We start from the raw sequence: 22,494 nt of genomic DNA, 5'->3' as shown, positions 1-22,494 counted from the left end.
AATAAAAATGAGACACTGATGTATTATATGGTTCTGAACTCGACTGCCGAGTCAGAAAGCGACATGTAATGTGGTGTGAATGGATAAGACTTTAGAATCTGATGAAATGTTTAAAGTAAGATGAGAATAGGAATTGTGATAGGTAGAGGTTCCCGAATATGGGTAATGCATGTCCCCTTTGACATAGGGCCAAGTAGAAAATGTGAGTTAAAATTTTCTTGCCATAGTTAAGGACAGAGTAGACGCCCAGGAACTTGCTAAGGTCAGGGAACGCGAAAAGGAACCCAAAGGAAATCAAAGTAACATAGAAAAAACATACATAGGTGATCCTTCACAATTTCTCGTGAGGATCACAAGGAGGGAATGTAGCCCTCTAAAATGGACACCAATCTACAAAATGGAGAACTGCTAAGACTGCAGGGAAAAACAACCATAGTAAGGACAAACAGCTTGCAGAAGCTTTCAACAGTGAGACACGGTTTTAAGGCAGGTGCAGAGACTCAGCCAAAGGTGCAAATAGGAAAGCGATCTGCATATTAATGAGATGATACCGGCCCAGTCCCAGATACAATAGAAACAGTTTAAGTATCAATGGATACTTTTCTATAGCTACCCAGCCAGAATGGCGCCAGAGAACCCAGGTCAATGACCCCTAGGAACCGCCCCCGCCATCGAGGAACGACTCCAGGATGGGGAATTCGAATGATATCGATTGGGAAAGACCCAATCGATACCTAGCAGGTGAAAGAGCCCGCCCCAAGGGGCACGGACCTCTAGGACCTATAAAACGAAGGTCAAGCACATGATTCGGTCTGTTGCTTCCAGACTCCAGCCTAGGCTGCTGCATCCTGACTCCGAACCCAGCCTCCAGATCCTGTCTTTCATCACCGGCCGTTGAGCATCAGCCATCTTTCAGTAAGTGCCAAAACAACGATCGCTACGTGACCCCGGCATTGCTTATACTCTTGCCGACTATTAGTGAACAGAAGGTGCAGTCCATAGAACATAGAACATAGAACAGTACAGCACAGAACAGGCCCTTCGGCCCTCAATGTTGTGCCGAGCCATGATCACCCCACTCAAGTCCAGAAAGGAACAAAGGCCTTGTTCCCTGACCTTGCTGGTTCCTACTTAGATAAGTATTTAGTCGTTTAATAGTAGAAATAAGTATTAGTCTTTCAGCGTGTGCATGAGTATTTATTATATCTGTTGTAATAAACACTAATTGTTTAGACTTACTGATCGGTGTTAAGACTTATTGCTTTGAACTTGACCTTGATAACTTGTGACGGTGTCTCTGTTACGGCACCTGGCGACTCCTGAGCATAGATACAGATACAGAGCCAAACCAGTGTTAAGCACATGTCCTTTAAATGGAGGCGTGTTAATCACACTAACAGTAGAACGAGCAACACCTGGTATGGAGGGAAGATCATATGAGGAAAGGCTGAAGGACTTGAGGCTGTTTTCATTAGAGAGATGAAGGTTAAGAGGTGACTTAATTGAGGCATACAAGATGATCAGAGGATTAGATAGGGTGGACAGTGAGAGCCTTTTTCCTCGGATGGTGATGTCCAGCACAAGGGGACATAGCTTTAAATTGAGGGGAGATAGATATAGGATAGATGTCAGAGGTAGGTTCTTTACTCAGAGAGTAGTAAGGGTGTGGAATGCCCTGCCTGCAACAGTGGTGGACTCGCCAACACTAAACACATTCAAATGGTCATTGGATAGGCATATGGACGATAAGGGAATAGTGTAGAGGGACTTTAGAGGGGTTTCACAGGACGGCGCAACATCGTGGGCCGAAGGGCCTGTACTGCGCTGTAATGTTCTATTTCTATTTCTATGTGAGAAAGCACTGTTCGATATTAGTGCATGGATGTCTAAACCTCTTGTTAACATTTTTTTTGAAAATTGTTTTCAAAAGTTTTAAAATGGCCACGTACTTACATCTATGGGCAACAGTCACTAAATCACTGACCCTCGACTAGCTCTGACCAGAGCCACAGCAAATCACTGACACAGCCCATCCACCCAGGTCTCACACACAACTGTCTTTTGGCAAAATTATACTTCTTTCATAAAATATCTGAAAGTGAAATTTCAAAACATTTCAAATCATCAAAACAAGGAAGTGCAATGATATTCAGATTTTCTCCAGAACAAAGAACATTACAGCATTGGGGCAGCACGGCCGCATAGTGGTTAGCACAATTGCTTCACAGCTCCAGGGTCCCAGGTTCGATTCCCAGCTGGGGTCACTGTCTGTGCGGAGTCTGCACGTTCTTCCCGTGTGTGCATGGGTTTTCTCCGGGCGCTCCGGTTTCCTCCCACAGTCCAAAGGTGTGCGGGTTAGGTGGATTGGCTATGCTGAATTTTTGTTAGTGTTCAAGAAGTTTGGGTGGGATTACTGGGTTACGGGAATAGGGTGTGGGCTTGGGTAGGGTGCTCTTTCCAAGAGCCGATACAGACTCGATGGGCCGAATGGCCTCCTTCTGCACTGTAAATTCTATGAGCACAGGAACAGGTCCTTTGACCCACCAAGCCTGCACTGATTGAGATTCCTGATTTAGACTTGCTATTTATTGTCCAAACGCTCTGTATCCCTCCATTTCTGCCCTGTTCATCTGTCTATCAAAATCCATCTGAAATGTTGCTGTAATGCCTGCCTCCACTACCTCTACTGGTAATGCGTTCCAGGCAACCACCACCCTCTTTCACCACACATCTCCCCTAAACATTCCCCCTGTCACCTTGAACCTATGCCCCCTTATAATTGAGTCTCCCATCCTCGGAAAAAATTCTGACTATTCAGTCTGTCTATACCTCTCGTAATTTTGTAGACATCAATTAGGAATCCCCTAACTCTTCATCTTGCCAATGAAAATAATCAGTTTATTCAACTTCTCCTCATAGCTAAGAATCTCCAGACCAAGCAACATCCTGGTAAACCTTTTTTCCACTCTCCAAAGCATCCAAAGCAAAGAGGGGCTGGTTTAGATCACTGAGCTAAATCGCTGGCTTTTAAAGCAGACCAAGCAGGCCAGCAGCACGGTTCGATTCCCGTACCAGCCTCCCCGGACAGGCGCCGGAATGTGGCGACTAGGGGCTTTTCACAGTAACTTCATTGAAGCCTACTCGTGACAATAAGTGATTTTCATTTTTCATCCACGTCCTTCTGGTAGTGTGACGACTAGAACTGCTCATAATATTCCAATGCAGCCAAACTAAAGTTCTACTCAACTGTAACATACCTGCCAACTCTTGTATTCAATGTCCCGACTGGTTAAGGCAAGCATGCTGTATGCCTTCTTGACCACTTTTTCCATGTTCATTTCCACTTTCATGGAACTATGGACCTAAATGCCCAGATCACTCTGTATGTCAATGCTCTTAAGGATTCTGTCTTTTACGACATAATTCACACCTGAGTTTGATCTTCCAAACTGCACCACCTCACTTTTGTCCAGATTGAATTCCATCTGCCTTTTCTCTGCCCAACTCACCAATCTGTATCAATATTCTGCTGTATTATCTGACAGTTGCCTTTACTATCTGCAAATCCACCTATTTTAGTGTCATCTGTAAACTTGCTAATCAGACCATCTACATTTTTCTCCAGATCATTTATATATATATTACAAACAACAGAGAGGCCAGCCCTTTGGAACAGCACTAGTCACAGATCTCAATTCTTAAAAACTCCCTTCCACTGCTACTCTCTGTCTCCTATTGACAAGCCAGTTCTTTATCCATCTAGCTAGCATACTCCGAATACCATCCAACAGTACCAGATGACATCCACAGCCTTTCCCTCATAAATTAATTTTGTCACCTTCTCAAAAAATTCTATCAAGATGGTAAGAAATGATCTTCCCCCCACAAAACCTTGTTGCCTCATGTTTCCAAATGTGAATAAATCCTGTCTCAGTATCTTCTACAACAGCTTCCCCACCACTGACGTTAGGCTCACTAGTTTATAATTACCTGGATGATCCCATTTCCCTTCTTAAACAAAGATATCTGTTCAGGCCCAGCTATTTCCTCTCTTGCCTCCCAAAGGAAACTGCGATAGATTCCATCCGGCCCAGGAGACTTGTCTACATTAATGCATTTTAAAATATCCAACACTTCCTCCTTCATTATGCTGACATGTCCTAAAGTATTCAGACACCCATCTCTCAACTTAATATCCATCATATCGGAAGGGATATCATGGTTGTGTTGTAATTCTCTGACTGACTACTAGGGGCTTAACTAGTATATAAGTGAATGTTAAAGTCAGCTGACCTCAGACTGGCTGGAGGAAGCTGAAGACAGAGGTTGCTTGTCGATGATTTTACTGTTATACATCTGATGTTATAGTTCACCAACAGTTAATGTTAATAAATCATTCATAACTTTATCTAAAAGTGTTCTTGTGATAAATCAGGCCATCCATCAAGATCATCACAATATCCCTCTCCTTGGTGAATACCGATGCAAAGTACTCATTAAAGATCTCACCCACTTCCTCTGACTACGCATAACTATAGGCCGGTGAGCCTCACGTCTGTTGTGGGTAAAGTCTTGGAGAGGATTATAAGAGATTCGATTTATAATCATCTAGATAGGAATAATATGATTAGGGATAGTCAGCATGGTTTTGTGAAGGGTAGATCATGCCTCACAAACCTTATCGAGTTCTTTGAGAAGGTGACTGAACAGGTAGACGAGGGTAGAGCAGTTGATGTGGTGTATATGGATTTCAGTAAAGCGTTTGATAAGGTTCCCCACGGTCGTCTATTGCAGAAAATACGGAGGCTGGGGATTGAGGGTGATTTAGAGATGTGGATCAGAAATTGGCTAGTTGAAAGATGACAGAGGGTGGTGGTTGATGGCAAATGTTCAGAATGGAGTTCAATTACGAGTGGCGTACCACAAGGATCTGTTCTGGGGCCGTTGCTGTTTGTCATTTTTATAAATGACCTAGAGGAGGGCACAGAAGGTTGGGTGAGTAAATTTGCAGACAACACTAAAGTCGGTGCAGTTGTAGACAGTGTGGAAGGATGTTGCAGGTTATAGAGGGACATAGATAAGCTGCAGAGCTGGGCTGAGAGGTGGCAAATGGAGTTTAATGTAGATAAGTGTGAGGTGATTCACTTTGGAAAGAATAACAGGAATGCGGAATATTTGGCTAATGGTAAAATTCTTAGCAGTGTGGATGAGCAGAGGGATCTCGGTGTCCATGTACATAGATCCCTGAAAGTTGCCACCCAGGTTGATAGGGTTGTGAAGAAGGCCTATGGTGTGTTGGCCTTTATTGGTAGAGGGATTGAGTTCCGGAGCCATGAGGTCATGTTGCAGCTGTACAAAACTCTGGTACGGCCGCATTTGGAGTATTGCGTACAGTTCTGGTCGCCTCATTATAGGAAGGACGTGGAATTGTATTGTGGTTGGATTTTCCCCAGTTATCACCCTCACTCGAGGACCACTCGAGGACCACTCTTGTCCATATCTGTACGTATTCGAAAACTTACGGAATTATGATCATTATTCCCAAAACGTTCCCATACTGAAACGTTGGTCACCTGGCTGGGCTCATTCTCCAATACCAGGTCCAGTAAAGTCCCTTCCCTGGTTGGACTATCAACAAACTGTTTCAAAAAAGCCTACCACACCTAACACATCCGAACCTCTGGCACTCAAGGAGTCCCAGTCAATATGGGGGAAATTAAAATCACAAGAACCATGCTATTTTCACATCTTTTCCTCTGTAACCTGCTGGCTGTTGGGAGGCCGATAGTATTATTCCAACATTGTGATTGCACCCTTCTTATTCATGAACTTTACCCATAATGCTCCCTGCAGGATCCGTCCAAGATGTCCTCCCTCACCACAGCGGTAATATGTTCCCTAACCAGGAATGCAACTCCTACACCTTTTCTGCTACCACTCTGTCTCATCTAAAACATTGATATTCTAGAACGTTAAGCTGCCAGACTTGTCCCTCTTTAACCATGTCGCCGTAACAGTAACAATATCATAATTCCCCACATTAATGCAGGCTCTAAGTTCATCCATCATAAGAACATAAGAACTAGGAGCAGGAGTAGGCCATCTGGCCCCTCAAGCCTGCTCCGCCATTCAATGAGATCATGGATGATCTTTTGTGGACTCAGCTCCACTTTCTGGCCCGAACACCATAACCCTGAATCCTTTATTCTTCAAAAAACTATCTATCTTTACCTTAAAAACATTTAATGAAGGAGCCTCTACTGCTTCACTGGGCAAGGAATTCCATAGATTCACAACACATTGGGTGAAGATGTTCCTCCTCAACTCAGTCCTAAATCTACATCCCCTTATTTTGAGGCTATGCCCCCTAGTTCTGCTTTCACCCGCCAGTGGAAACAACCTGCCCGCATCTATTCCCTTCAAAATTTTATATGTTTCTATAAGATCACCCCTCATCCTTCTAAATTCCAACGAGTACAATCCCAGTCTACTCAACCTGTCCTCGTAATCCAACCCCTTCACCTCTGGAATTAACCTAGTAAATCTCCTCTGCACACCCTCCAGTGCCTGTACGTCCTTTCTCAAGTAAGGAGACCAAAACTGAACACAATACTCCAGGTGTGACCTCACTAACACCTTATACAATTGAAGCATAACCTCCCTTGTCTTGAACTCCATCTGTCATACCTGTTACACTTCTTGTGTTGAAGCAAATGCACTCCAGACCCCCAGACCCACTGTGTTCAGTGACCACCCTCTGCGTATTCTCCCTCTCAGCTATATTTGTCTGAGTCTCAATCTCTTCCCCAGTACCTTCACTTGCTGGTCTGATGCTCCAGTTCACACTCCCTTGCCATTCGATGTTTAGACCCTCTAGAACTACATGAACAAACCACCTGGCCAGGAAATTGGTGCCCCTCCAGTTTAGGTGCAACCCGATCTACTTGTGCAGATCCCATCTTCCCTGGAAGGCATCCGGTGATCCATATATCTGAAGCCCTACCCCCTCCACCAGAGGTTAAGATGTTCTCTGAGTTGCTTCAATTCAGGACAAGCATTTCAATATTTTCATGACAAAGAATGTAATTCTATTCAAACTATGTACATCAGTCACATTGAACTCAATGAAGTGCTTTAATACAGTTATATACGATTAGAGTTAAGTGCACAGTCCGAAGGGTTTTACATCGTTACCAGCTCTCTGTACATTTGCTGAAAGGCCTTGTACAGTGGCCTTTCCCCATTGCACCTTGGCGATGGAGGTGAGTTACACGTTGTGGTAGTATGACTAGGGGTATTACTGTACCTGGGAGTGTGAGCTGCCATTGGTGCAGAAGACTCGCTGCCCATTGGCCCAGGTATGTCATGTGCCTCTCAGCCGATTGGCTGAGAGGTAGGTAGCTCCGCCTACAAGGCGGGGTATCAGAACCCGTGTTCCCCGGCAGTCTGCCATTGTTCTGTACGTCTGCTGCTGGGTCCACTTCTTGTGTATTAAAGTCTACCATTCGGACTTTATTTACGTTTCGTGTCCATTGATTGTGCATCAATTTAATACACAAGATTTTAAAGGATGGAGCTTCGCATCAAGCCAGAGTGTCTTCGACTCAGCCCCCACGCAGCGAATGCAACAGCAGCATTTAAGCATTGGCTGGCTTGCTTCAATAGCTACCTGAGTACAGCCGCAAACGTCCCAACGAGGGAACAGAAATTGCACGTCCTTCACTCGTGCGTCGGCACCGCCATGTACACGCTCATAGAGGACACAACAGACTACGATGCTGCCATGGACTTACTTAAAAGACATTTCATACGGCCGGTGAACCAAGACTACACCCCCAGCTACTGCCTGCAGCTTCACGTCCCTCAAGGTCAATCCCCCATCCTTGTTTGCAAACCTCACCCCGGATTGTAAACCCGTCACCACCAGGAGCAGACGGTACAGTGCCCAGGACCGGACCTTCATCAGTTCTGAGGTCCAACGGCTACTGAAGGAAGGGGTCATCGAGGCTAGCAACAGCCCCTGGCGAGCACAAGTGCTGGTGGTAAAGACCAGGGCGAAAAATAGGATGGTCATAGACTACAGTTAGACCATCAACAGGTTTACGCAGCTGGAGGCGTACCCTATCCTATGTATCTCCGACCTGGTCAACAGGATCGTGCAGTACAAGGTCTTCTCCACGGTGGACCTCAAGTCCGCTTACCATCAGCTCCCCATCCGCGCGAGTGACCGAAAGTACAATGCGTTCGAAGCGGATGGGCAACTCTACCACTTTTTAAGGGTCCCCTTCGGTGTTACAAACGGGGTCTTCCAACAGGAGATGGACCGAATGGTCGACCAATACGGTTTACGGGCAACCTTCCCGTATCTCGATAATGTCACCATCTGCGACCAGGATCAGCAGGACCACAACACCAACCTCCGAAAATTCCTCCAAACCGCAAAACTCCTTAATCTGACCAACAACAAGGACAAATGCGTGTTTAGCAACGAACGTCTAGCCATCCTTGGCTACGTAGAGCGTAACCGAGTAATAGGCCCCGACCCTGAATGCATGCGCCCCGATGGAGCTTCCCCTCCCCCACTCCCTCAAAGCCGTCAAGCGCTGTTTGGGCTTCTCTTCACATTACGCCCAGTGGGTCCCCAATTATGCCGACAAAGCCCGTCCACTCATCCAATCAACCACTTTTCCCCTGTCGATGGAGGCCCGTCAGGCCTTTAGCCGCATCAAAGCAGACGTTGCAAAGGCCATGATGCGAGCTATCGACGAGTCCCTTCCCTTCCAGGTCGAGAGCAACGCGTCCGATGTAGCTCTGGCAACCACCCTCAATCAAGCGGGCAGACCCATGGCCTTCTTCTCCCGTACCCTCCACGCTTCCGACATCTGCTACTATTCGGTCGAGAAGGAAGCACAGGCCATAGTTGAAGCTGTGCGACATTGGAGGCACTATCTGGCCGGCAGGAGGTTCACCCTCCTCCCAGACCAATGGTCAGTGGCTTTCATGTTCGACAACGCACAGACGGGCAAGATAAAGAACAACAAGATCTTGAGGTGGAGGATAGAACTGTCCACCTACAACTACGACATCTTGTATCGTCCTAGGAAGCTAAACGAGCCTCCCGATGCCCTGTCCCGCGGCACCTGTGCCAACGCACAAGTGGACCGCCTTCGAACCCTCCACGTGGACCTCTGCCATCCGGGGGTCACGCGCTTTTTCCACTTTATAAAGACCCGCAACCTGCCCTACTCCATCGAGGAGGTCAGGACAGTCACTAGGGACTGCCACATCTGCGCGGCGTGCAAGCCGTACTTCTACCGCCCCGAACAAGCGCATCTGATAAAGGCTTCCCGCCCCTTTGAATGTCTCAGCGTGGACTTCAGTGCTCCCCTCCCCTCCAACAACCGCAACACGTGCTTCCTCAATGTGATTGACGAGTACTCCCGTTTCCCTTTCGCCATCCCGTGCCCTGACATGACCACCACCACCATCATTAAAGCCCTGCACAGCATTTTCTCCCTGTTCGGATTCCCCGCTTACATACATAGCGATAGGGGGTCCTCCTTTATGAGTGACGAGCTGCGTCAATTCCTGCTCGCCTCCAGCAGGACGACCAGTTACAACCCCCGGGGTAACGGACAGGTCGAGAGGGAGAACGGTACGGTCTGGGAGACCGTCCTGCTGGCCCTGCGGTCCAGAAATCTCCCAGTCTCCCACTGGCAAGAGATCCTCCCAGACGCCGTCCATTCTATCCGGTCACTCCTCTGTTCCTCCACTAACCAAATGCCTGACGAACGCCATCTTGTTTTTCCCAGGAAGTCTTCCTCAGGGACCCCGCTCCTGACCTGGCTGGCTAACCCCGGGCCCATCCTGCTCCGGATGCACGTGTGGGTGCACAAGTCTGACCCGTTGGTCGAAAGAGTTCCAGCTACTCCACGCAAACCCGCATTCGCGTATGTGGAGTATCCCGACGGCCGACAGGACACGGTCTCCCTTCGGGACTTGGCACCCGCCGGATCCCGGCCACCCCTCCCTTCGGTGCCAGCAACCCCCAACCCCCCCCCCCCAACCCCAACTGCCCCCGGAAGGCGCCCCCTCCCCGGCCCCACCGACACTTACGCACAAGCTGCCCAGTGGAAAGGAAGATCCTCCCCCGGCCTGGCCCCCGCTAGCTCCGACTAGGGGTACGGACACAAGACCAGGATCATTGCTCCCAGAGTCACGGACGACCAACGCTCCAACGTCGCCGGCACAGCTACGCAGGTCGCACAGGAAATCCAAGGCACTCGATCGGCTGATCGAATCCATGTGAACTGCTGATGGACTCTTGTTTTGCTTGGTCTCCATTTTTTGTCTCCCCCCCCCATTTTTTCCAAACTGTACATAGTTACTGTTCTGTATTTTGTAAATAGCTGCGGGCCAGTGGGCAGACATCAATGCAATGGTACGATCTAACATCTCTCGTCATATTACCAGTCTCTCACGCATTCACGGGACACGCACCCCCTCCCCCCCGGTTCCTTTCTCAACAGGGGGTGAATGTGGTAGTATGACTAGGGGTATTACGGTACCTGGGAGTGTGAGCTGCCATTGGTGCAGAGGACTCGCTGCCCATTGGCCCAGGTATGCCATGTGCCTCAGCCAATTGGTTTTGTGTCCATTGATTGGCCTTTAACCTGCCCTGTTAGTCTTTGACCAGCCCTGGCAGCCACAGTATTAATGTGGCTCATCCAGTTCAGTTTCTGGTCAATGGTAACCCCCAGGATGTTGACTGTGGGGGATTCAGCGACGGTAATGCAATTGAATGACAAGGGATGGTGGTTAGATCCTCTCTTATAGGAGATCATCTTCTAGGTCATTGCCTGGCTCTTGTGTGGCACGAATTTAACTTGCCACTTGTCAGCCCAAGGCCTGGATATTGTCCAGGCCTTGCTGCATTTGGACATGGACTGCTTCATTATCTGAGGAGTTGTGAATGGTGCTGAACATTGTGCACTCATCCGCAAACATCCCTACTTCTGACCATTAAAGGAAAAAAGGTCATTGACGAAGGAGCTGAAGACGGTTGAGTGTGGACACTACCCTGAGGAACTCCTGCAGTGATGTCCTGGAGCTGAGATGATTGACCTCCAACCAGGTATACCTCCAACTTTGTGCCAGGTATGATTCCAACCAGCAAAGAATTTTCCCTTTGATTCCCATTGAATCCCATTAGCTCGGGCTCCTTGATCCTACACTCAGTCAAGTGCTGCCTTGATGTCAAAGACAGTCCACTCTCATCTCACCTCTGGCATTCAGCTCTTTGTTTGAACCAAGGCTATAATGAAGTCAGGAGCTGAGTGCCCCTGGCAGAACCCAAATTGAGTGTCCATGAGCAGATTATTGCTGAGTAAGTGCCACTTGATAGTACTGTTGATGTCTCCTTCCATCACTTTGCTGATGATTGAGAAAAGACTGATGGTAATTGGCTTTTGTTGCATTTGTCCTGTTTATTGTTTACGGAGACCTGGTCCGCGATCGGGACCCACCGATCCGCGGGAGGGCCTGTGCCATTGGGGCACTCTGGCCGTGATTCTCCCAATGGGAAACTAAGTGCCGATGCCGGAGTGAAACACTCTGGGTTTCACTCCGGCGTCGGAGGTCACTCCTCGCCCCTATTCTCCCCCCCACTCCCCCGGGTGGGCTAGGAGCGGCGGCGCGTGAATTCGAAGCGCATGGCCTTGATGCTTGCGTCAATGCGGCGCACCAGGAATGACGCGGCAAGTAGCGCTGAAGTGACGTCAGCCGCGCATGCGCAGGTTGGCCGGCGCCAACCCATGCATGCACGGTTGCCAGCTTCCCCTCCGCTGCCCCGCAAGACATGGCGGCTTGATCTTGCGGGGTGGCGGAGGGAAAAGAGACGCCAGCCCGACGATCGGTGGGCACCGATCGCGGGCCAGGCATCTGCTGAGCATGCACGTGGTGCTTGATCCTCCTTCCGCCCCCCCACAGGCCCCACACTCACTGGTCGTGCGCTGTCCATGCTAGCAGCAACCTGCTGTGGTCGGCGCCGGCATGATCTAGTCGGGTTCAGCAGGCCGCTCGGCCCATCCAGGCCGGAGAATTGTCGGTCGCCGTGAGAAACGGTGAGCGGTGATTCTCCGAGCGCCTGTCGAAAAACGCGACACGCCATTTTTGGGGGGGTGACATGATTCACCCAGCCCTCCTGCGATTCTTCCACCCAGCGTGGGGTGCAGAGAATCGCGCCCAGCAATTCCTCGCATTGGCTGCTATTCCTCTGCAATGGACGACGCGGAGATGATCCCCCCTCCCCCGTGCATGCACTGGGTTGATGCCAGCGCACATTGGTGTTCCCACACATGCACCAACTCATGCCGGCCAGTGGAGGCCCTTCGGCACCGGTTGGCATGGCGCCAAGACCCTTCCCAGCCGAGCGGCACAGCGCAAACCACTCTGGGGCCGGCCTAGCCCCTGAAGGTGGGGAGGATTCCGTACATTTGGGGCGGCCTGGCGCCGGAGTGATTCACGCCACTCCTCACCGCTGGGACCCCCACCCCGCCCGGTAGGGGAGAATCTCTCCCGTGCTGTTAGGTGATTTGGACATTCTGAATTCTCCCTCTGGGTACCCGAACGGTGGTCGAATGTGGTGACGAGGAGATTTTCAGAGTAACTTCATTGCAGTGTTAATGTAAGCCTGCTTGTGATAGCAGAGATTGTTATTATTATAAAGTTAATTATATCATAATAAAGCAAATGATGCACTGACATTAAGGGGAAGATTCTCCGAGCCCCGCGCGAGGCCGGAGAATCGGCGCAACCACGCCACAACACCCCAACGGTGGAGCGCGATTCTCTGAAGTGTGGAGAATTGGCGCTATTTGCGCTGGTGCATTTGGCACGGTGCCGGCCGCGGGCCGCTGGATTTGGTAGGGCCGCTGATTCTCCGGTCCGAATGGGCCGAGCTGCTGGTCGCTGCCTGTGGGAATGGTCAGGGGTGGGGGGGGGCAGTGGTGAGGTGGAGGGGGTCTCCTTCACTGGTGGGGGGGGGCCTCCGATGGGGTCTGGCCCACAATCGGGGTCAACAGATCGGCGGGCCGACCTCTTTCCCCCCCCGGGGCCAACTTTCTGGCGTGCCGGCCCCTGAATACTGGCTCCATGTTGAGTTGGAGCCAGAGCGCGAAAGAAGTCCCCCGCACACGTGCACGTTGGTGGCCATTTATCGCCGCGAAAGGAGGTTGGAGTGGCGTGAACCACTCCAGCGCCATACTGGCCCCCTGTGGTCGTGCCAGGGCCTGGTTCGCGCCGTCATGAAACGCAACAATGTTCACGACGGCTTGGGCTCTATATCGGAGAATCGCCAAGTTCTTGAAGAATGGAATTAAAAAGCAAGGTAATTATATTGAGCGCCTTGGATTGATTACACTACAAGCACTGGACACTGAAAAATTATAGAGATCATAGAATAATACAGCTCAGAAAAGGCCATTCCACCTGACCATTCCAATCCCATTTTCCAGTACTTTGGCCCTGGAGAACGTGCAAAATAGATCCACAAGGTTGATACCAAAGTAGAGCAAATACACTGCAGGAAAGATCAAACAGGTTGTGGCTGTTTTCTAATAGAGAAGGCTGAGGGGATCAACTTGATCGCTTGGAACATAACACAAGAAATAGGAGTAGACCATACAGTCCCTCAAACCAGCTCTGCTCTTCAATATTATGGCTGAAACTTGACTACAACTTATTTTTCAGTCCTTGACTCCCCAAACATTCCAAAATTCTATCAATCTCGACGACCCCAAACAATGTCCTTCTGACCATTCCCTTACTATTTCTTTGATATCAATATAGTGTTTGATCCAGAAGCAGGGCAAAGCTATCTGAAGAAGCAAGAGGATTCAGAGAGATGAAAAATCCAATAATATTACTGTCAGGAGGGGTTGTTTCGGAAGTGGCAGCGGGCAGGGATTGAGAGATTTGGAGACCTCTTTATTGATGAGGGTTTCCCAAGCTTGGTGGAGCTGGAGGAGGAGTTTGAGTTGATAGGTTGGAATGGGTTTTGGTATATACGAGTGAGGGATTTTGTGTGGAGGCAAGTTTCCACCTTGCCGCACCTGCCGACCGGGGACTGCAGGATGGTGTTGAGAACAGGAGTAAGAGAGCGGAAGGTCTGAGAGATCTATTTGGAGCTGATGGAGTGGGAGGGAGCCGTAATATGGTTGAAGAGAAAGTGGGAAGAAGAGCTGGGTGGGGGCTTGGAGGCCGGATTAAGGGAGGAGGCCCTGATGAGAGTTAACACTTCCTCGTTGTGCACCAGGCTCAGCCTGATACAATTCAAGGGCACACATGACAGTGGTCAGGATAAGCAGGTTCTTTGAGGGTGTGGAGGGTAGGTGTGGACGGTGTGAACCACCTTGAATTGAACCACCTGCGAACCATGTCCATATGTTTTGGGCATATCCGAGGCTGAGGGGTTTCTGGCAAGGCTTTGCTGACATCATGTCAGAGGTCTTACAAGTGAGGGTGGTGCCGAGTCCAAAGGTGTCGGCCTTTGATGTGTTGGAAGGCCCGGGAGCCCAGGGGGTGAGAGAGGATGACACCCTGGCCTCTGCCTTCCTGGTGGCCTGGAGACGGATCGTACCAGGATGGAGGGAATCGGAACCCCCGAAGCCGGGGGTGTAGGTTCGGGACATGGATGGGTTTCTCAGACTTGAGAAAATTAATTTTGCCTTGAGGGGTTCGGTGCAGGGGTTTTCCTGGAGGGGCAGCTGTTTATTGACATCTTTGAGAAAAATTAAGCTGTCGGGGGAGGAGCGGGAGGCCGTCAATATTCATGAAGTACGTTAGCTAGTTGTTTAAGCTGTTTTACACAGACAGATTCCCACTTGAGAGACAAATCCTGAATATTATGTGTTGAAGTGAAAGTCTCATAATGCTCGACACCATTGTTAATCTAATGTTACTGTACAGGTGCAGTTGGACACAGCTCATTGAAGCTGTTTCGTTAAGACCCAGGTTTTCCATTCCTTCCGATTAAGAGGGCAGTGGGAATTACATAAATCCTGGTCCTTTTGATTGACCTGCAAATTCAAACTTCAGCCAGTTCACTGCTCACTTACTTCCCACACTGTTTAAAGATGACCCTTTAATTCCCCAACTTTATCCCTACCGATATGGAACCTGTAATTCCTATTTGCACAACATATTGGAGAAACTCTACTATATCAAATAGTAGATATACCGATGCTAGAGGCAATGGCAGAACACAGATAAATACAAAGAATTATACAGTACACAGTGACACAGAAATATTCAGTATAAATATGAGAAATTAGCTGTATTCAGTTGATAAAGTGTGTTCATTCATACTGCTCTCAGTCACAATTCCTAGATAGAAAATTCCCAGATGCACAAATCTCACTCTGCTGAAGTCTCACCCTTTTGATAACCTGACCATCAAGTCCTGGAACTTTGTCTCTCTCTCTCTCTTTTTTTAGTACCATTATTTTTCTATTACTATTTCAAACTTCCATTAAGTCATAAAGCTTTTCCTTTGATTTGCTTTTAACTTTCATCCTATTTCTGGTACTTTATTCTCTGTTGTGATGTCAAATGAGTATTTAGCAAATCAGCCATTTCCCAATTTCAATTGTAGTTTGATTAATGGCCAATTAATGTAACAACTTCATGAAGATCATGGGAGGTCACATTTTCCATTTACACTCAGTCTGCACTCTCTCACTGATCCACATGAGGTGCTACTTCGCTGAAATATTAAGAGGGATACACGGGAGCATTGTACTTTATCTGATGGTAAATAAAGAGCTGCCACTCACACTCTCTACTTTCCTCTCAAAGGAGAAAACCCAACACAACCAAAGAGAAAGAAGAGAACCACACGCCTCTGCCCTCTCCCCCTTTCTGAGGAGGAATCTCTGAGATCGCTGGACAGTCACACGGGGAAAGCCGCGACAGAGAAGCAGGATGGGAGGATCCAGCTCCAGGTTGGTCAAGAAAATCCCCATATTGTGTCTCTTCAGTTCCTCTCTTCCAGCACACCAAGTCATTGTAACACATGTAACACATTGTAACAAATCATTGGGGCAGCAGGGTAGCATGGTGGTTAGCATAAATGCTTCACAGCTCCAGGGTCTTAGGTTCGATTCCCGGCTGGGTCACTGTCTGTGTGGAGTCTGCACGTCCTCCCCCTGTGTGCGTGGGTTTCTTCCAGGTGCTCCGGTTTCCTCCCACAGTCCAAAGATGTGCGGGTTAGGTGGATTGGCCATGCTAAATTGCCCGTAGTGTCCTAGAAAAAGTAAGGTTAAGGGGGGGTTGTTGGGTTACGGGTTTAGGGTGGATACGTGGGTTTGAGTAGGGTGATCATGGCTCGGCACAACATTGAGGGTCGAAGGGCCTGTTCTGTGCTGTACTGTTCTATGTTCTATGACCATTGCATAATGTAACCACTTGTAATGAGAGTGTACTGAACAATTCTATATGTACCTCCATTAACCTGTCCTCTTGTTCAGCTCTACAACAGAGGAGGAGAAGCCTCAAGAACCAGGGCCCTCAGTTTGGGCTTAAGCCAACCCTCACTTCACCAACCCTATCACTGCATCTGAGCCTCACAAACATTAAGTGAGTGACATCCAATCAGGATGGCCCAGTCAGATTGAGGACAGATCACATGGTGATTCACAGAGTGGCGAATAGAAATCAGTTGTGGATCAATGAGGCTGCAGTACTCCTGTCTGGAGAGACAGGAGATGATTGCCCTTAGCTGTGCCACCTCATGATCAAAATGTAAGGGGCAGCACGGTAGCATTGTGGTTAGCACAATTGCTTCACAGTCCAGGGTCCCAGGTTCGATTCCCAGCTTGGGTCACTGCCTGTGCGGAGTCTGCACGTTCTCCCCGTGTCTGCGTGGGTTTCCTCCGGGTGCTCTGGTTTCCTCCCACAGTCCAAAGACTTGCAGGTTAGGTGGATTGGCCAAGATAAATTGCCCTTAGTGTCCAAAATTGCCCTGAGTGTTGGATGGGGTTACTGGGTTATGGGGATAGGGTGGTGGTGTGGACCTTGGGTAGGGTGCTCTTTCCAAGAGCCGGTGCAGACTTGATGGGCCGAATGGCCTCCTTCTGCACTGTAAATACTATGAAATAACATGGTTACCTTCAAGAAAAATCAAATTTACTGCTCCTTCATCCAATTGCTAACTGTGGTATCTTGCTGTGCATAAATTAGCTATCATAATCAGCTACATGATTGTTTCCAAAAGGAATTCATGAGATGTGTAAGGAGGTTTTGAGGATGTGACAATGTGCGGTATGAATCGGAATTATTTTCCACTGGTGTAAAAAATGTAAAATGTTTCCTTTCAGTGATCAACCTACTGAAACTTCAAACTCTTCATTCTTCACTGAGGATGAACTGAGGAATCTGAAATCTGAATATGAAACGGGTGGGATGGAAAAGGCAAAACTACTGATACAGAGAAAAATAAATGATCTGGAGAACACCGAGCTTAACATCGCAGTGACAGGAGAATCAGGAGCAGGGAAATCCACCTTCATCAATGCAATGAGAGGACTTGACAAAGATGATGATGGAGCAGCTGAAACTGGAACCACAGAAGGTACAATGGAGCCAACCGGATACAGACATCCCACCCTGCCCAATGTTTGTTTGTGGGATCTGCCAGGAATGGGAACAATTAAATTCCCAGCGAATAAATACCTGAAACAAATGAAATTTGAAAAATATGATTTTTTCATCATTATCTCTGGCTGTCGATTCACAGAAAATGATGTAAAACTCGCCAAAGAGATTAAGCGGCTGAAGAAGAATTTCTACTTCGTTCGATCTAAAATTGATAATGATCTCCATGCAAAGAAAAAGGAAAAGGGGGACTTTAATGAAGAAGAAGAACTGGAAAAGATCAGGAATTATTGTATCAGGAACCTGCAAGAGGCAGGGATACAATCACCCCGGGTTTTCCTGATATCAAGCTTTGATCTGAATCGGTATGATTTTAATCTGTTAAATAAAGCTCTTGAAGGTGATCTTCCCAGTATAAAGAAAACTATTTACATCCTGTCCCTTCCAAACCTAAATTTGGAAATTGTAGAGAGGAAAAAGAAAGAGCTAAAGAATCAAGTCTGGATGTTGGCATCACTTTCCGGAGTTGTGGGAGCTGTGCCAGTTCCTGGAGTTTCCCTTGGTTGTGACATTGCGATACTGATTAGAGAAATAATAGATTTCCGTAAATATATGGGTCTGGATGATGCCTCTCTTCAAAGACTGGCGAAGATGGCAGGGAAACCTGTGGGAGATCTGAAAGCCGTGGTGAACTCTCCCCTGTTGGGTGAAATAACTCCCGATATAATAAACAGATTAGCCTGGGGTACCGCTGCTATTGTCATGTCTGGTCTTGAGATTGCACTTGACATCATTCCAGTTGTTGGTTCCATCTTTGGGGCAGGATCATCATTTCTTATGACCTACAAACTGCTGACTGGTGTACTGGATGATCTAACAGTGAATGCAAAGAGAGTGGTGAAGGCTGCATTTGGGACTGACTAAAATGATTCAGAGCAAACACCAACCCAGTGAACCAATGGCGCAACTGATATATTAAAGATCTCTAACACTGGACATTACAGATTCTTCTACCATATTCCCTTTTTACCTACTTAATTCCTGGACATATTCCTGACCCATTTTGTGGAAGGAATTTCATGCTATGGTGTTTAGTGAAAGGTTTTGTCTCGGTGTAATCTGAATTTTAAAAGAGCCCACCTAATATCACACACGAGGCCCATGCGATTCCCTTCATTAAACACAATAACAAGGAAATTTGTCCTGTCCCTAGAATCAGAGGCCGGGATTCTCCGTTGCCAGTGCGTCCCGCTGTGACGAGGAAGTAATTTTGGTGCTCTGCCAAATCTCCCATTCCCTGCAGCGGGACTGGAGAATCCCGCTGCCGTGAACAAGCGGAGAAACCTTCCCATAGAATCATATGACACAACTCGTGCCCATTCAGCCCATCATCCCTGTGTCAGAAATCTCTGTGTTCTGAATGATAGTGATGGATTCAGTCCCCATGTCCAGCTCCTTCTCTGTGAATTTTCCATTTGATTCACGGGTTTACAATGGAGTGAAAACCATTGGGAAGATATATTTTATTTCCTTTTTGACAGTAATTGCTCGGTGCTTCCGACCTCATATGTGTGATTTACAGCAAGTATGATACCTAGGTTAACTGTGCAGTCTTTCTTCCAGCATACACTGAACACGATATAGGGATTTATTAAGAGGAAACCCATTTCCCAATGCGATTTAACCATTAACCACTTTCACTGGACATCCCTCTCAATTCTGTCTTTAGAACCATTGCTGCATCAAACAATGTCTGTCTGAAAAGGGATCAATTCTCTACAGTTCCAATAAATCCTGTTTTCTCCGAGAAGCAGCAGAATCCAAGATTGAGACAGTCAGGATCAGACGGTTGTTGAACATTGAGCATACAGACTCCCCATCATATATTCCATCTGTCATATAGAGTCATCCTGACCATCCCTCGCACAGATCATCATTCGCACAGACCCTTCCTCACACTGAGCATTCCTCACACAGACTGTCCCTCAGACAGACCACCCCTCACACAGACAATCCCTCACACAGCCCATCCCTCATACAGACCATCCATCATACAGACCAACCCTCACACAGATCATCGCTCACACAGACCATCCCTCAAACAGACCATCCGTCAGATAGACCATCCCTCACACAGACCATCCCTCACACAGACCGTCCCTAATTCAGGCCATCCTAATTTGTTGAAAAGTTTATAGCCATGAACAGGAAAAGCTCTGGGAATGTGGGGAAATATGTTAACTTTTGTTCAGAAAGGCAATGAATCGCAATAAGAAAAAAGCAAAATACTACAGATGCTGGGAATTTGGAAAACAGAAGTGCTGAAGAAACCCAATGGGTCTGGCAGCATCTGTGGAGGAAGACACAGAGTTAATGCTTCAACTCCAATATCGCTCTTCTTTGCTTCCAGCGTAATCAGGGAATGGGTGTTGCTTGTCCATCAAACATTCCGGTTAATGAGGAATTTCATTATCAGCACAACACCTGTAAATTACTGAATATGCAAGTACTCATGAAGTAAAGAACTATATTTTTACTTCTAACATTCAACTGTGCATTTAAACATAAAGTGTAAAATAATACAATACAATGCGTTCCGATAGTTTCAAATTCTAGTTTGTAAAGTGAGAATTTGCATTCGGGGAACATCAACAATTTCGGTTGGTGGAGAATTCCGGTTATTTAACCGGATAAACAGAAAGTTTGCTGCACTTTCTGCCACCAAGCAGCATTGGTGCTTGACCCTCAGTGAGTGTAGGAGACAGAGGGTGATGACAGATGGCTGCTTTAGTGACTGGAAGCCAGTGTCCAGTGGCGTACCACAGGGGTCTATGCTGGGTCCCCATTGTTTGTCATTTAGAGAAACAACATTGATGACGATGTTGGGGGTAGGATCAGTAAGTTTGCGGATGATACAAAAGTTGGCTAGATGGTTAACAGTAATGTTGAATGTCCTGGGTTACCGGAAGTTATAGATGGGATGGTCAAATAGACAGAAAAGTGGCAGATAGAATTTAACCCTGAAAAGTGTGGTGATACACTTTGGAAGGAGTAATGTGACAAGGAAGTATTCAATGAATGGCATTACACTGGAAAGTTCTGAGGAACAAATGGACTTTGGTGTATTTGTCCATAGATCTCTGAAAGCAAAAGGGCAGGTTAAAAGGCAGGTGAAAAAGGCGTATGGAACACTTGCCTTTACCAATCGAGGCATAGATTCCAAAAGGCGGGAGGTCAGGTTGGAGTTTTATAGAACTTTGGTGAGGCCATAGCTGGAGTACTGCGTGCAATTCTGGTCGCCACATTATAGGAAGGATGTGATTGCACTGGAAGGGGTGCGGAGGCGATTCACCAGGATGTTGCCTGTGATGGAATATTTAAGTTATGTAGAGAGGTTGGAAAGGCTTGGGTTATTTTTGCAGGGACAGAGAAGACTGAAGGGAGTCCTGATCAAAGTGTATAGGATTATGTGGGGCATGGACAGAGTGGATGTGGAGCAGCTGGGGTGTGTATCTCTCTGTATCCTCCAAAACAGCCAGTACCTTCCATTACTCAATGGTGAGATCACCGACACCCATCATGGTATTGACAACACATTCATCAGTAGAGTGAATGAAACACTGTCAGAATGATGACCACCATGTCAGTTCCAGCTGGCTGGAAAAAGGGAGAGGAAAATGATCCGAAATAGCAGCAGAAGAGCAGTTTCTGCTGGGGGAGAGGTGTGGGAGTGTCTTACACCAACACACGAGCCTACTGTTCTGCAATATCACTTGATATGTACAATGGGGTGATGTTATTGATGTGTTATATTTGTATTTTTAATCTGTATTGTGATTTTCTTGGAGTAATTGAATTTAATTATCATTTATCCATATGTATGATTTCTTGTTAGCTGATGATAAATATATACATTTTTCAACATAAAGGCTCTGGTGAACCTTTTGGTAAATCAATTGTGAATTAATGTTTATCTGTCCTGTGGGAGCCCACAGGGATCAGTGTTGGGGTCCTTGCTGTTTGTGGCTTATAGAAATGATTTAGATATGACTGTTGGAGGGTTGATCAGTAAGTTTGCAGATGATCGGGAAATTGTTGGGGTGGTAAATATTGAGGAGGATAACCTTAGATTACAGGAGGAAAAAGATGATCTGGTCAGATGGGCTGATCAGTGACAAATGAAATTCAATCCAGGTAAGTATGAGGTGATGCACTTAGAACATAGAACATAGAACATAGAACATAGAACATTACAGCGCAGTACGGGCCCTTCAGCCCTCGATGTTGCGCCAACCTGTGAAACCATCTGAAGCCTATCTGACCTACACTATTCCATTTTCATCCATGTGTCTATCCAGTGACCACTTAAATGCCCTTAAAGTTGGCGAGTCTACTACTGTTGCAGGCAGGGCGTTCCATACCCCTACCACTCTCTGAGTAAAGAAACTGCCTCTGACATCTGTCCTATATCTACCACTTGGGCAGGAAAAACAAGGCAAGGGGATACATGATAAACGGCAGGACCCTGGGAAGCACCAAGGATCAGAGGGTCCTTGGTGTGCATGTACACCCATCCCTTGAAGCAGCAGAACAGGGAGATAGAGTAGTTAAGAAGGTATATGGCCTGCTTGTCTTTATTCGCCAAGGCATAGAGTTTAAGAGCAGGAAGTTATGCTGCAACTGTATAAAAGTTTAGTTAGGTCGCTGCTAGAGTATTGTGTGCAGTTCTGGAATCCACATAACCGGGTAGATGTGATAGCACGGGAAAGGATACAGAGAAGACTTACCAGGAAGTTGCCTGGATTGGAGAGTGTTAGTTATGAAAAGAGATTAAGTAGACTA

The 22,494-nt window shown here is 47.3% G+C and overlaps 1 protein-coding gene across 2 annotated transcripts in view; it reads left to right on the top strand.

The window, feature by feature from the left end:
• Positions 1–21,802, top strand: part of LOC119952351 (interferon-inducible GTPase 5-like) — a 29,772-nt gene extending 7,970 nt beyond the window's left edge. For both annotated transcript variants that reach the window (XM_038776043.1, XM_038776045.1), the window contains exons 2-3: positions 15,856–16,001; positions 17,376–21,802. In XM_038776043.1, coding sequence (XP_038631971.1) covers positions 15,982–16,001; positions 17,376–18,576 — 1,221 coding nt within the window. In that variant the 5' untranslated portion in view covers positions 15,856–15,981 and the 3' untranslated portion in view covers positions 18,577–21,802. The remainder of the gene's footprint in view (positions 1–15,855; positions 16,002–17,375) is intronic.
• Positions 21,803–22,494: the final 692 nt, after the last annotated feature.

This window comes from Scyliorhinus canicula, chromosome 17, assembly GCF_902713615.1.
Source record: "Scyliorhinus canicula chromosome 17, sScyCan1.1, whole genome shotgun sequence".
Classification (NCBI taxonomy): Eukaryota; Metazoa; Chordata; class Chondrichthyes; order Carcharhiniformes; family Scyliorhinidae; genus Scyliorhinus; species Scyliorhinus canicula.
Note: the sequence above shows the minus strand (reverse complement) of the source record. Positions and strands in the feature narration are given on the sequence as shown.